Raw genomic sequence first — 15,224 nt, 5'->3', positions numbered from 1 at the left:
GAGGCTGAGGCGAGAGGATAGGTTGGGAGATAGAGGTTCCAGTGAGCCGAGATTGCGCCACTGTACTCCAGCCTGGGCGATGATAGAGTGAGACCCTATCTGAAAAAAAAAAAAAAGTCTCTTGGTTGGTTTCAAGGAATTGCATAAATGAATACCTGGGAAATGCTTTGGAGTATTGTGGAGTATATATAGGAAGGTATCTTAAATGTTTACAAAGTTTGAGAGGGCAACAATAATAATAATAGCATTTCCAGCTTATGGAAGATTGGTAATTTCTATTCACCAAAATAGTATGTATTTAACTATATTATAAAATATTAGAGTGCATAGAAATAGTATTACAACTGATAATCTTTTTAAGATTACACGTTTTGAAGGGCTAAATATATGGTGGACATTTGCTATTACTTTGGCCATTCAGCAGCATCTGAAACCCCTATGTTAGAATTCCCATTTATAACCTAGTTGGTAGAGGCATAAAAATCCCAGATGCTTGCTTTCCCTCGCTTTGTAGTTAGTATGCAGGCTTATAACCTGGATTTCACCATTCGGATCTAGCTGCACCAGATTTTCACTTGGAAGCTAGTAAAGGAAAACCAAACAAACAATAGTATCCGCAAAGAAACAATAACTAAATCTAGGAATGGTGGAGCTGTCTTTCGCTTTGGATGAGTCAACTGTAGTGGTTGATGGAAAATAAAGTTTCAGTTAAAGAACTAGCAGCCATGTTGTGGGGGGTGGGAGTTGTGAGTTCTGATTCCTTGCAGAGAGCCACCTAATCTTGTAAATTAACTTATCTGATTAAAAAAAGGTAATGACTTCATTATACAAAACCTGTAGGATGCAGAAAAGGTGTGTGGGCTTCTGTGTGTATGTATGTATGCATATATATATATATATACACATACATATATATATATATACACATACATATATATATATATACACATATATATATATATACACATACACACACATTGAGGGTTTTCTTCTTAAAGTTGGGATCATACCCTATAGTTTTATGTCTTTTAATGCAATTTTCGATATTTTCTATGCCTTTCTTTGACAATGCAATTTTAAATAACTACATCATTTAACTGTTCTTCTATTGAATATTTAGACTCTCTAATATTTTGCTGTCAGAGGTTTCAAAGAATATTCTTGTATATAAACTTTACTATACTTCTGATTGTTGCTTTAGGATAAATTCCTAGATGGCAGATTACTAAAACTGAGTGAAATCTGAGGCTTTTTAAAGCTCTTGATATGGTTATAAAGTTGTTCTCCAGAGGTGGCTGACCCACTCTTGAATCACTAATGGGTTTTGAATAGAAAGTGCTGACACTGAACTTTAATAAAACTGTAATGTCAGACATAATTTTTTTTTTTTTTTTGAGACAGAGTCTCGCTCTGTCGCCCAGGCTGGAGTGGCAGTGGCATGATCTAGGCTCACTGCAACCTCTACCTCCTGGGTTCAAGTGATTCTCCTGCCTCGGCCTCCCAAGTAGCTGGTACTACAGGTGTGCAAAAATATTTTTTAAAATAATGACTATTGTAGCTGTTATGAAAGCATACTACTTGCCTGACATGGCTATGTGCTTTAGAGACATCATCACATTGACTGATTGATTGACTGAGACAAGGTCTTGCTTTGTCACTCAGGCTAGAGTGCAATGGTGTGATCGTGGCTCACTGCAGCCTCAGTCTCCCAGACTTCAGCAATTCTCCTGAGTAGCTGGGACTATAGGCATGCATCACCACACCTGGCTAATTTATTTTTATTTTTAGTAGAAATGGGATCTTGCTGCATTGTCCAGGCTGATCACAACCTCCTGAGCTCAAGCAGTCCTCCTGCCTTGGCCTCCCAGAATGCTGGGATTATAGGCATGAGCCACTGCACCTGGCTGACATTATCACATTTAATCCTCACACTGATACTTTTTACTGGTACTTTCAACCTCATCAATAAAATGGGTGGATATGGCCAAATATTTTGCTAAAGGTCACATAACACATAAATGTGGACTGAGGAATGAAGCATTGTCTTTTTTTTTTTCTTTTTTTTGACTTCAAAGTTCATTTTCTTTCCTTTAAACCATTGTAACCCAAGAACTTAAATCCTTTTTTAGTTTTGAAATGATTACTTGGGAGGAAGGAAGTATCAGTGAGTTGGTAGTAGTAGATGGCAGGTGGAAAAAGAGTTAAAAAGCATAGTTAAGTCTTGGTTAAAGGAATTTACGAACTGACAAAACACAGTGTTAGCAGGGTGTTTCAACCAATGAGTATTTATTAAAAGCCAGAGGTGCACCAGGCACAGCTGTCCACTAGGCCAATAGGTACAAACAATGTAACCAATTCGCTTATTAGCTTATCTGATTAAATAAAATACATTTCATAGAAATGATTATCAAATGCATTGCAGATAGAAACAGAATATCCTTTGTACTTACAGATCTTATGATACCCTAAACAATTATTAATAAAAACCAGCCAACCCATATGGTAAATAGTTAGCAAACCACCAGTTATTTTATTTTAGTCAGCAAAGGATAAAAACATACAAATTTCATGCTGAAAGGGATTTTAGCATTATTGAATGCTGAATACAGACATCCTGCTTGAAAACTACTAACATAGTCCACCTATAGTCTTAAAAATTCAGTGTTTTTCATCCTGTATTAAATCACTATTACACCTTTTGGCTTAAAAATTAGGTTTGGTTTCAAAATAAGTTTAATTTAGTACTTCAGTCACATGCCTTACAGATTCTTGACCAGGGCTGGGTAAGAATCAGTCCAATTAACTATTAGTTACAGCAACAAAACAAAACATAAACATAATGTTAAATCCACCTTGCTTGATATTCTTGCCAAAAAGGAATTGAGAAATTAAGACACACAGGTGATTTAAACCAGAACATAAGAGGAGAACTAAAAAAAAAAAAGACAAAATGTAGATGTTACTTGTTTGAAGCAAACCTGTCCACTTAGAGCCATTTATTGCCTTTTTGAGACTCATGGCTAATTCTTGAAAGGACCACATTGAGTTTGTCAGTATATGATGTATCCTTTAGTTTGAAAGTCGTTAAGAGGGGTGTAAGGGAGAGGCAGGAGGGCGGGAAGGACTAAAAAGGCACAGGGTGGAGTGTTTGCTGACGCCATCATGGTAATTATCCAAGAGAGTGTGTTCGCTGGGCCCTTCCTGAGACCTCCGGAGATGGGTCTGTTTTCTTCAGGCAAAAGCAGCAAAATCTTCCTCAGAGAGTCAAGGTCAACTTTTATTGCACAAGAACCAAAATTATTTCCCTCCCCACTTTCCTGAGCTGGAGTCCTCCACATGCAATGTCTGGATTCTCATCTGCTTGCGCCTCTGACCAGCAGGGTGCACTCAAACAAAACGCCTCAGGAAGCACCTTCTTCAAAGGGAAACATGAGGTATTCCGATGGCCCGAGCAATCTGGTCGATCAGTCACCATTCTCAAGCAACTTCTGTAAGTTATTTTGTATCTTGAAATAAAAGAAAAGAAGTTCCTATTATTAAATAGAATGGAGTATATTAAGGGCATATTTGTTATAGTCTATATAGCGTTCTAGATTATTCCACCTTGAATAAAAAGCTACAAAAGGGTTAAATTTAGGTGAGGCAAATAGATGCTTTTTCATAAACTAGAACTCTGACAATCCACTTTTTCTTTGGGACAGGGTCTCACTCTGTCACCCAGGCTGTAGCAGCTGGGACTTCAGGCGTGCACCATCATGCCTGGCTAATTTTTGCACTTTTTGTATACACGGAGTTTCATCATGTTTCTCAGGCTGATCTAGAACTCCTGGGCTCAAGTGATCCTCCTGTCTCAGCCTCCCAAAGTGTTGAGATTACAAGTGTGAGCCACCATGTCCAGCTGACAATCCACTTTAAAATAAGGGAATATAGGGCTTAAAAAAAAAAAAGAGAATGGCAGAAAGATGAAAATGTCAGTAGAGAGTGAGATAAATGAGATGGAAGAAAAAGAACAAGGAACTGGCAACACCAGTGTGACCCAAATGCATTAGAAGACAATGGGAAATTGGTCTTTATACAACCCATTTGATGGTTTTAATCAGAAAAATGCCACGTAATAATGTTTAACACTCCTGTTACTCCAATTAGATATTATTATTTAACATTTCCAAGAAGGTTGTGGATTTCACAGGGACAGAGACCAACCACGTCAGATGTTTGGATCTTAAGACGGGTCCGATGTTGGACATCAAAAATGTTCTCAGTAGATGACTGTTGAATAAAGGAACTTGTAAGAATTCATAGCGGCCAGGTGCTGTGGCTTATGCCTGTAATCCCAGCACTTTGGGAGGATGAGGTGGGCAGATCATGAGGTCAGGAGTTCCAGACCAGCCTGGCCAACATGGTGAAACTCTGTCTCTACTAAAAAAATATACAAATTAGCTGGGTGTGGTGGCAGATGCCTGTAATCCCAGCTACTTGGGAGGCTGAGGCAGGAGAATTGCTTGAACCCGGAAGGTGGGGGTTGCAGTGAGCCAAGATTGCGGCACTGCACTCCAGCCTGGGTGACAGAGCAAGACTCTGTCTTGGGAAAAAAAACAAAGAAGGAAAAAAAAAAGAATTCAGAGCAAGGAATTCTGAACAACCAGCACTGTGATGGGAGTAGAAACCTTGCAGATGAAAAGAAAGAACATATTGTTTTTTAGAGGAACAGTCTGTGATGTCCTATGGGTGTTCTCAGGTGAGTGAGGAGGAAGGGGATCTGATACGTAAGTGCCAGCAAAGGCATGCCTGCTCCTGAGCCATACAACACCACACAAAGACAGGCTTTACACATGAAACCAAGGGCCAGGGAGCTGAAGCAGCAGGATGAGTTATGTGGGTAGTAAGCGGTGGAGCAGGGATAAGAACAAAGGCCTGACTCCAACATTTATGCTCTTTCTACTATACTGTTCCACCATTAATTCCACTTTCAGAACTAAGAAAATAAGTGTTTACTTCAGTTCCCGTAAGAGACATTGCTTTCTTCCCCAACTTTCTTGCTTTGTTTCTTCCTCATGTATCCCTCAGGACCAAAGATAAATGGAAAAACAGGAGTGGGAGGTAGAAAAAGGAATAAAACAAAGAACTGACATCCCAAATCCACAAAGTTACCTACGATGACACACACACAAAACCCAAAATTAAAACAAAGGAGAGAATTAAGCAATTTACAGAGGAAAACCCAAATGGCCAGTAAATATATGAGATGTTCAGCCTCAGTAATAATTAGGAAAATACAAGCAAAAACCACAATGAGATCCAGCTTCACACTATCTGACTGGTAGTGGGAAGGCTGAATGGACTAGGATGGTACCTGTGGGAAGAAACTTTGAGGAGACATTTGAAGACAGACTTCACTGGATTTGCCAACTAGTCAACCAGCGGCAGGTGGAAAGAGGGAGTTAAAAATTATTCTTAGATTTCCAGTGAGGATGACTGAAAGAGCAGTGATGCCATGAACAGAAATAGGGAGGTTATAAGCAGAGAAAGATCATGAGGCTTAGACATCACCGGCCCCCGAAGGCGAGAAGAAGGAATTGCTGGTATGGAGTATAAGACCTTCAACGGCATGGAGCTGCTATTTCACCGGCAGGCTGTGCTGCGCTAGTGCCCAGCTGCCTCTGAGGAAAGGTGCAGATGAATCAAAAAGAGCACGGGTGTGGCCTGGTACCTCTTTTTTAATACTTAGTTTCTTTTGAGCAATGTGTGCAACTTCTAACTTTTTAGAACATCAACACGTGCATTTTGACCCCAAATCCACTTTTTACTGAATCAGTTTCTGCTTTGAGACAAAGGTGGTCTCCACTGGTGCTCCTGTAAACCTCCCCGGCCTCCCTGCTAAGCTGTCTGAACCCTGCACAAGACCCGAGGCTGTTTGCCTGCTGTGAACAAGCCTTTCTGTTTTCAGTTCCCTGGTTACAGAATGTGGTGTCCCGGCCAGGCCCAGCGGGAGAGTGGGAAGAAACACAAAAGAAGGCGGCAGGATCCCATGTGTTTCTAATCCAAAGAATATCACTGGTATGTAAGAGTGAACAAAATTGAAAATTAATACCACTCCATTCTCTGGGTTGCATGAAAGCCAAACATTTATAAGCATTTCATTAAAAAAAATCGTTTATCTTCAATTCTCAGAAACTAATGTTTTAGAAAGGAAAAAAGCTAACCCATAACTTCTCTAGGTTGATTCTCGATGTAAAGAACTTTCTACATTTGCCCATAAATAGAATGATTTAATATGAATTCTCTGACCTGACTTGGTTTAGAACATAAGTTTGGAAACTCCTTTGCTCTTAATACTTTAGCTGTTAAATACTAACTAACACTGAGTGTAGGAAAACAAAGATAATTTTATTAATTTGTATTTAATATGAAATTTTACTAATTTGTATTTAATATGAAGAAATATGTCTTCCCAAGTAAGCATAACTGTACTATGATGTAAAGCTACCAGATACTGGGCATTTGTGACAGCAGTTGTAACTGAACACTGAATTCTTCTCTCTAAGCCTTTCCTGAAGGATTAGGGTAAAAACAAAGTAGTTATCAGATAAAGGAGAAGAAAATAAGACATGTAAATCAGGTTTATTTCTGGGATATTTCTGGCATGCCTATCTTCTTCTCCAGCTCACCCTCCTGCTGCCTTCTAAGAATGCCACAGGCTAAGGACAGATTTGCCCTAGCGTTGTTTGTACTGTAGATACTTTGAGGTAAAGGTACATCTGTGGCCTTATCAACAAAGCCTAAAGCTGAATTCTGAGGAACAGTAAAGCAGAGAGCTTCTAAGCACAACTTTGCAGTCAGACAGGCCTGGTTCAGGTTCCAGATCTGCTGACTTTATTTATATATTTTTCTTCTAATGCTCTCTCAGCAGACTCACGTCTGCTGCCTTTCTAGGTGTGTCACCTTCAGCAAGCTAATTTGAAACTCTTGATTCTTCCCCTATCAGATAGGAAACAATGACGTCTATCTTCCATGGTTCTAATAGGACTTACATGCAATATTTTACCTATGGGAACAGTCAGCCTTGGTGGAGTTAGGGCTGTACTTTCTGGCCAAGCCAGTGGTTGGTCTCCAGTTCACTCCCTACTATGTCCCTACATTGAGCTCCGATGTCAGTGGTCACTTACCATTGGGCCCTGTGCTATTAAGTAATATGTCTAATCAAGGAGGAAAAACAAAAGACCTACAAGACTATGTATTTCAAGGAAAATGAGATTAAAACCTATTTCTTTGTGGAAATAAAAAATATTCTTCCACATTTACTATAAAAAGCCCCTAGCCAGGGTTGTTCATGTAGGTTTATTGCGGCACACTAACGGCGTCTGAGTGTGTAATCCCTGACCTGACCTAGGGCAACCAACAGGCACTACTGTGACCTCCCCCATACACAGGAAAGAAATAGGTCACCTTTTCTAATTTCACTATGTTAGCTGTAAGCTCTTGACAGAGAACCTCCACATTGAATTGTACTTGTGACCTCAGGCCAGATGGTGCTGCCTGTCTGTAAGGAAAAAGAGAAAAATTATTATGGGCAGGGATGACAAGGAAAGAAGTGGAATGAACACATTTAAAATTTATTTGAACAGAAAATTGGTTTATAATAGAAGAGAATGAACATTTCATTTGTTAATATTAGACAAAGCCCTGCAGTAATCCGCAACTCCAGGCTAGAAGTTTAGGGAACTAATTCTTAAAAGCTCAGCTGGAAATCTCTTAAGCTATTTTTGTTTAAGTGGATATGGTGTGTTTCGGCTTCTAAACAAAAATCAGGCAATTATTTTCAAGCACGTGGTTTCTTAGAACCTTTTTATTAACCCCTAATATCCTTTCTGTCTCCACCAGAGCATAAACTTACAAGAATTATTGTACTTTTGAGCTATTTATACTAGAACTTTAAAAGTTTAGGAATGTCCTTATCTAGTTAATCAAATGTCCCTTGAAATACGAGACTTTTGCAGTTTCTTCTTTGAGATTTATCATACAACTATAATTGCCCTTGTCTCATAATCAGGCATGAGCCACTGTGCCTGGCCTGGAATCACTTCTTATCTCTATGCCAATATTAACTTTTTGAACAAGATGGGAGAAACTAAGGGCAGAGTATGAATCCATACCAAACTGTTTATTAGGCTTTTGTATTTTATTAGTTCAAGTGTATATTTATGGGTCAAAAAGAACCTATATACCTGCATACATGTAAGCCACCTAAAGGTAATTCCTATGGAGTAAAGAAAGGTCCTAGAATGGTATAACACAGTATTTCTCAAAGTATAGAGCTCAGACCATTGCCATCAGCACCACCTGGGAACTTGCTGGAAATGCAAATTCTCAGGCCTCATCCCAGACCTACTATATCAGGCACTCTGGAGATGAGCCCTGAAATCTGTTTAAACAATTCTAGATAATTCTGATGCAAATTAAAATTTGAGAGCCACTGGTAGACTGAGGAGCCCATGGTCTTTGTAGTTATATAGACCTGCAGCTGAATCTGCAAACTGTAAGACATTAAACTAATTATTACTCTGAGTCTCAGTTTCTTCATCTGTAAAATGGGAACAGTTCTATTCTAAGGTTATGGTGAAAATATAATGAGGAAAAATCATCTGTATTTGTATGTGTATGTATCCATTCTAATAGAGCCTTCAGCATGTGGTGAATACTCAGTCAGGAAATATCTCTACTTCAAAAACTTGGGCTAAATGTACACTTTCTAACATGGCATAAATTATTTCACTTTTTAGGCAATGTGTCAAAAGCCTCTTGTAAATAGGTTTAAAGAAAAGAGCTCTATGTCTGAAAAGGTTTAATTAGGCCAGGCATGTTAAAAAAAAGACTGATGGAAAATCTTCACAGACACATTCAATTAATTACTAGTCACATTGATCTTGACAGTGGTCAAGAGTTTTGCAAATAAGTGAGTTAATATAAAAAGTTATACATGATAAAATGTGCTGAGTTTCTTGAATTGCTTCTTTCTCTGAGTGTCTTGATTTATTGCCATTTTACTAAGGTAAACTTGTGTAGTTTAATAAATGGGGCAAGGTCACAACTGCATCTTAGCATATTCGAGCAAGATAATGTAAAATTAGGCTTGTTTCTTGCCTTATTACTAGCAACATTACAACAACTCCAAAATAGTACAGGGTTAGGTCATTCATTTCTAGACCCTCCTACCTTTTTACTTTCCACATATACACTTAACAAAATGTCACATACAGAATGTATCTCCAATTAATGTTTACTAAGAAGGATGCTAAGTTCAGGTCAATTATTATATTAAGCAGAATGGCAAGCAGATGACAGCTAGAGGCAATCGTCTTACTCAGTATTATGGGTGTCCACAATGGAGGTTAGTAACCCCAGCTGCTCCTCCAGAGTATTAATTCTGTATCTCATGTAGAAGGTCGAGATGATTAGTGCACAGACACTGGAAACGGATGAAAGAGAAACTTTCATTAGGTTAACGGCCAGGATCTGATGTTCATAAAACAACTCAGTGCCAATGTGGTACACTCGATGCAAGGTATTTTCCAAAATAACTTGGTAAAAAGATTTTAAAAACATCCTTTTTAAACAGGCTGATGCTTGTTATAAAACTTACAGCTAGAAGAGACTTAAAATCTTCTAGCCCAAGTCCCTTAATTTGCAAATAATGGCCCTTCTAATAGCACTGGTCAGAGCCAGACCCAAGTTGGAGTACCAAGCCAGTGTTCCTCCTCCCTGCGGTACTACCATCCTCTGCCAGAAGAGCCTGGGCAGATCTTAGCCATGTTCTCTGGTGACTCCCTCCTTTATCTGGAAACCAGACTGGGCATATTTTCCTTGGTTGGGAGGAACAGCCTAGAACTGGGTCAGGCTATTTTCAGAAGAACAATTGGTTACACGCTAGAAGTTAAAAAAGTCTATGCCTACATTTTTGATAAAGGGGATGAGGACAACATTTTCAAGTTGTGTTGGCCCCTGTTCAGGGGACATGGGACAGATGGCAAAACAAAATTATAGCTAGATAGAAGGAATAGGTTCTGGTGTTGAATACCACTGTAGAATGACTAAAGTTAACAATGATAGAGTTTCAAATAGCTAAAAGAAGGATATTGAATGTTCTCAACACAAATAGATGATAAGGGTGATGGATATGCTAATTACCCGGATCTGATCAGTATACATTATATGTATCAAAACATCACTATGTAGTCCATAAATACCTACAATGATTATATGTCAATTAAAAAAATAAAGTAAAAAAAATAACAAGGGTAAAGATGCTTCATAATTCACAGAGCAATTTCCCAACTAATGGTACCCACTCAGAACTTAGTCCTCTGCAGGGTTTGGCACAACCATGAAAATGTGACCTAAGCCTAAGGAAAAAAAGCTGAAGTAGGAGACAGAAATTGTCAAAGTAAAGATGTAGGTCACATTTCAGACAATTGAGATTTACAGTAGGTCTCGGCAGTGTGAAGAGATTATTCCTTTAGCGAATGGAATCATTTTCTTAGTCACTCACAGTAAATTCATGTACTTACACAATTGCATAGAATATAAGAATATGGTGAAGCATCGGACATTTCTGAGACTTGACTTTATGTAAGATTCCAACAGTTTCTGACAGACCTGTTGGGAGGAAAACAAAAAACAACTGTTTAAAACCATAACACACTTCTTTTATCCAGCAATATCCCTATGGGGTACTTGAGAGAGGTAATTATTCCCAGGTAAAAGAAATCAGAGAAAATATCAAGTCTCCCAGTTGTCATTTTAACCAGTGGTTACAATTCCTTCCAACACATTCCATTGATTACATACCTATCCACAGCCTTCTTTGTGTCAAGCACTGTACTGGAATCAATGATGGACAATATAACAATATCCTCGCTCCCTTACCAGTATAGCTAGTTATTAGAATAATTAGTAAATAAGAAATTTGAGTTTTACTGGAAAATTTTTTATTTTTTTGAGATAGTCTCACTCTGTTGCCCAGGTGACAGTGGCGTGATCACAGCTCATTGCAGCCTTGACCTCCTGGGCTCAAGCAATCCTCCTGCCTCAGCCTCCCAAGTAGCTGGAACTACAAACATGTACCACACCCAGCTGATTTTTAACTTTTTTGTAGAGATAGGGTCTCACTATGTTGCCCAGGCTGGTCTTGAACTCCTTGGACTCAAGCAATCCTCCCACCTCAGCCTCCCAAAGTGCTGGGGTTACAGTAACAGAAATTTTTGAAAGATAATCTCATGTATTCAGAATCATGAAGTGACCTCCATGAAGGCTATTCACTTTTGTATCCCCCACTGTAAGCACGGAACTGGGTACTGTTTGCTAAATGAATAAGTGAATTAATATGCAAAGACCTATAATACAAAGGGAGGAAAGGGAATATGAAAAGCAGTCATAAGGTGAAACACAGGGACCCTTTAAAAGTTACAAATATGCCGGGCATGGTGGCTCAAGCCTATAATCTCAGCATTTTGGGAGGCTGAGGCGGGTGGATCACTAGAGGTCAGGAGTTCGAGACTAGCCTGACCAAAATGGTGAAACCCTGTCTCTACTAAAAATACAAAAATTAGCTAGGCATTGTGGCATGCGTCTGTAATCCCAGCCACTCAGGAGGCTGAGGTACGAAAATCGCTTGAATCCAAGAGGCAGAGGTTGCAGTGAGCCAAGATCATGTTATTGCACTACAGCAGCCTGGGTGATAGAGCAAGATGCTGTCTAAAAAAAAAAAAAAAAGTTACAAACAGACATCTCCAATCCTTCTAAACCCACCCCCCTAAGACATCCATTCCTTACCCTGTACAGGGAGACTCTTGGCTTTTCCTTCAGGTACTCTGTTCACATGGGCATCTGCCCGAGTTGGCTTTGCTTCTCCCTTGGAGACATTCAGAACTGTCTGGGATTCTGTCACATGGAAATCTACTAAGCCAAAATGGAGCTGGGTAAGTGTTCTCTCCAATGTATTTAAAAACAGGATTAATCTCCAAGTAAATCAATCCCTTAACATGCATAATGGTCAAGAATGTGAATGGATGGTCTCACAAGTTAGTTGTGGTGGCTGGGGCTGAAATTGAATGCTTAAGCAAATAAGTAATAAAGTGATATAAGGATAGTCTTTCATTTTCCAACCAACTCACATGGATAATTCAGCTGTAACAATTAAAAATATTATTGAAATAAGAGGGAAGAAAATAGGCCGGTGCGGTGGCTCACGCCTGTAATCCCAGCACTTTGGGAGGCCAAAGTGGGTGGATCACAAGGTCAGGAGTTTGAGACCAGCCTGACCAACATGGTGAAACCCCATCTCCACTTAAAATAACAAAAATTAGCCGGGCTTGGTGGCGCATGCCTGTAATCCCAGCTACTCAGGAGGCTGAGACAGGAGAATTGCTTGAACCCGGGGGGTGGAGGTTGCAGGAGCCGAGATCGTGCCATTGCACTCCAGCCTCAAAAACAAAAACAAAAACAAAATTGTATGTTTTTTTCTCTCAACCACCCCAACGTTAGGTCTATTTAAAAGACCTCTGTTAAATGTGCATAAAAGGAAATGAATTTTTACCACATAGGCAATTCTTTTCCCTCCAACTCTCAAGGCATCCTTTCTCCAGATTCCATTCCTGATTTTTAACTAGGAAGACAATGTGGGTTTTTTTCTTTCTTTTCTTTTTTTTTTAAGGGGGTGGGGTGAGGATGTTTTGAGGGGAATTAAATTTTAGTCAAAATACAACAATTTCCCAAACCTCGAGAGTTCTCAGATTCAGGAGTTTGAGAACCAGAACTGCTGTATCCTTCCATGTCTTGCCTTCTTTGTTGAACCACTCCATCCAGATCTGAGAATTCATCATTGAAATCCTGAAAGGAAACAGTGAAATGAAGACAGGCTGATATTCCCTTAGTAAACAGGCCGGCCTTTGTAACTCCCAGCCCTTTCACCTAGGCCTGACCTAGAAAACATAGAATAGAAGGAAGGATTACTCCATACGACTGGGATTTTCCCAACAGATGACTGAGTATCTGGTTACTGAAACAGATTTTTCAGGCAGTTAAAATTCTGTCAACAAACACTGGCCAACTTGTTCGAAACAACAAATGTCTAGAAAAACACCCAGAATGCCAATAATTGAGAAGCTTCCAGTGTGAAGCTGAAGGTTTCATTAGCACTTCGTAATGAGAAAACCTGATTACTACAGACATATATAAGAGAAAAAAATAGAAAGCTTTAAATCCAAGTTCAAATATGTAGACAGAGAGAAAGATATTACTAACTTATAATTTTTTTAAAAAAGTATTGGAAACAGAAAAGGAAAAATGGCTTTAGCCAATTAGACCTTGAAAGTAAAGTTTAAGCTTTTTTTCTCCCCTCAACTAAATCAAAACAGGGTTAGTGATAGTACATTTAAATTTTAGAAAGATGATGTAGGAGTAAGGTAAAAAGCACAGACGTTCTACTTTGTATTCTACTGGTTCCCCAAAGTGCTTAAGAACTGAAGAGACAAATGGTGTCATTAAAATGTCCTGGCAAAGGTACGATTAGGCTGAGCTTTTAACAATTTAGTCAGCTGCCAAATGAAGAAGAGACTCATCTTGTAAGCAAATTACCAAACTTTCACCTTGAACTAGCTGTCTTTTGTTCATCTCAACACTCATTTCGATTTCATACAAGGATTTATAGGAGAAGGAAAATTGAAAATTTCTTCAATTTAATGATTTCTTGAATGCCTATCTCATATCAGGCAGTATGCAAAGCTCCTTACATACATGATTGCATTTAATCTTCACAGCCACATCATGACGCTGGCATTTTAATGGATGAAGAAACTGAGTCAAAGCAGTTAAAGAGCTTGCCTGATGCTATAACATAGCTGGGTGGAGCCCAGATTTAAAACCAGGTTTCTTGGATTCCAAATCATATGTGTTACATTATATTCTGTACTGCTTCCCACTACTGTTTTTCAAGGCAGATTTTTAAGAAATTGAGATAAAATTCAGGTAACATAAAATCCACCATTTAAAAGTATACAATTCAGTGGTGTTTAGAATATTCACAATGTTGTACAGCCATGGCTACAATCTTGTTCCGGAATATTTCCATCACCCCCCAAAGAAAGCCCATACCCATTAGCAGTCACTCTCAATTTCTCCCTCACCCCATTCTCTGGCAACCACTAGTTGACTTTCTGTGCCTGTGGATTTTCCTGTTCAAGATATTTCACATAAAGGGAATCATACAGTATGTAGCCTTTTGAGTCTGGGTTCTTTCGTAGCATACTGCTTTCAAGGTCCATCTATACTGCTATATTGTAGCAGGTATCAGTACTTCATTTCCTTTTTTTTTTTTTGAGATGGAGTCTCATTGCACTGTCTCCCAGGCTGGAGTACAGTGGCGTGATCTTGGCTCACTGCAACCTCCACCTCCCAGGTTCAAGCAATTCTCCTGCCTCAGCCTCCTGAGTAGCTGGGATTACAGGCATGCATCACCAGGCCTGGCTAATTTTTTGTATTTTTTAGTAGAGACAGGGTTTCAATATGTTGGCCAGGCTGGTCTTGAACTCCTGACCTTGTGATCCACCCGCCTCGGCCTCCCAAAGTGCTGGGATTACAGGCGTGAGCCACCGCGCCCGGCCCTTAATTTCCTTTTTATGGTTGAATAATATCCCATTGTACAGGTATACCACATTTAAAAAATCCATTAATCAGTTGATGGACATTAGGGTTTTCCCCACCTTTTGGCTATGATGGATAATGCTATTAACATTCTTGTACAAGTGTTTGTGTGAACACGCTTTCAATCCCATTACTTTTAAACTGTTCTCAAAAAAAAGGTTTGTGGGAGATGTTGAAACCATGGGCTCATATTGCTTCACTAATGTTGAATATTTATAATCATTTGAATGATATGGTTGGAACTCTCTTGGGAAAACATTATAACCATTATGGGTACAAATCTTACACAAACAGAGGGAGCTACTTCCCATTGGAGATTTACTCTACAGTTTACAAAGTCTAAGGGAATGAATCAATCTTTACCTGTCACTTGGGTGTTACAGCTTTCTTTTCTTTTCTTTTCTTTTCTTTTCTTTCTTTCTTTCTTTTTTTTTTTTTACCGTTAATTCTGAGCATATTCGTTTCTCTTCTAAGTTGTGAAGTCTCTGAAGGCATAAATTAGTTTTAATTTTTCCTGGTATCCTACA

General features: G+C 39.0%; 1 protein-coding gene across 20 annotated transcripts in view; it reads right to left on the bottom strand.

Annotated features, from left to right (window-relative positions):
• Positions 1-2,258: 2,258 nt before the first annotated feature.
• Positions 2,259-15,224, bottom strand: part of GRAMD2B (GRAM domain containing 2B) — a 210,067-nt gene continuing 197,101 nt past the window's right edge. For 7 of the 20 annotated variants that reach the window (XM_009449572.4, XM_009449574.5, XM_063811499.1 and 4 more), the window contains 5 exons: positions 12,774-12,885; positions 11,830-11,955; positions 10,566-10,653; positions 9,362-9,466; positions 2,259-3,506 (listed from right to left, as the gene is read on the bottom strand). In XM_009449572.4, coding sequence (XP_009447847.1) covers positions 3,278-3,506; positions 9,362-9,466; positions 10,566-10,653; positions 11,830-11,955; positions 12,774-12,885 — 660 coding nt within the window. In that variant the 3' untranslated portion in view covers positions 2,259-3,277. Of the gene's footprint in view, positions 3,507-7,446; positions 7,541-9,361; positions 9,467-10,565; positions 10,654-11,829; positions 11,956-12,773; positions 12,886-15,224 lie in introns of all 20 variants that reach the window. The other 13 variants (XM_054685142.2, XM_003950610.5, XM_001156709.6 and 10 more) reach the window with 3 other exon arrangements.

This window comes from Pan troglodytes, chromosome 4 (assembly GCF_028858775.2).
Source record: "Pan troglodytes isolate AG18354 chromosome 4, NHGRI_mPanTro3-v2.0_pri, whole genome shotgun sequence".
NCBI lineage: Eukaryota > Metazoa > Chordata > Mammalia > Primates > Hominidae > Pan > Pan troglodytes.
Note: the sequence above shows the minus strand (reverse complement) of the source record. Positions and strands in the feature narration are given on the sequence as shown.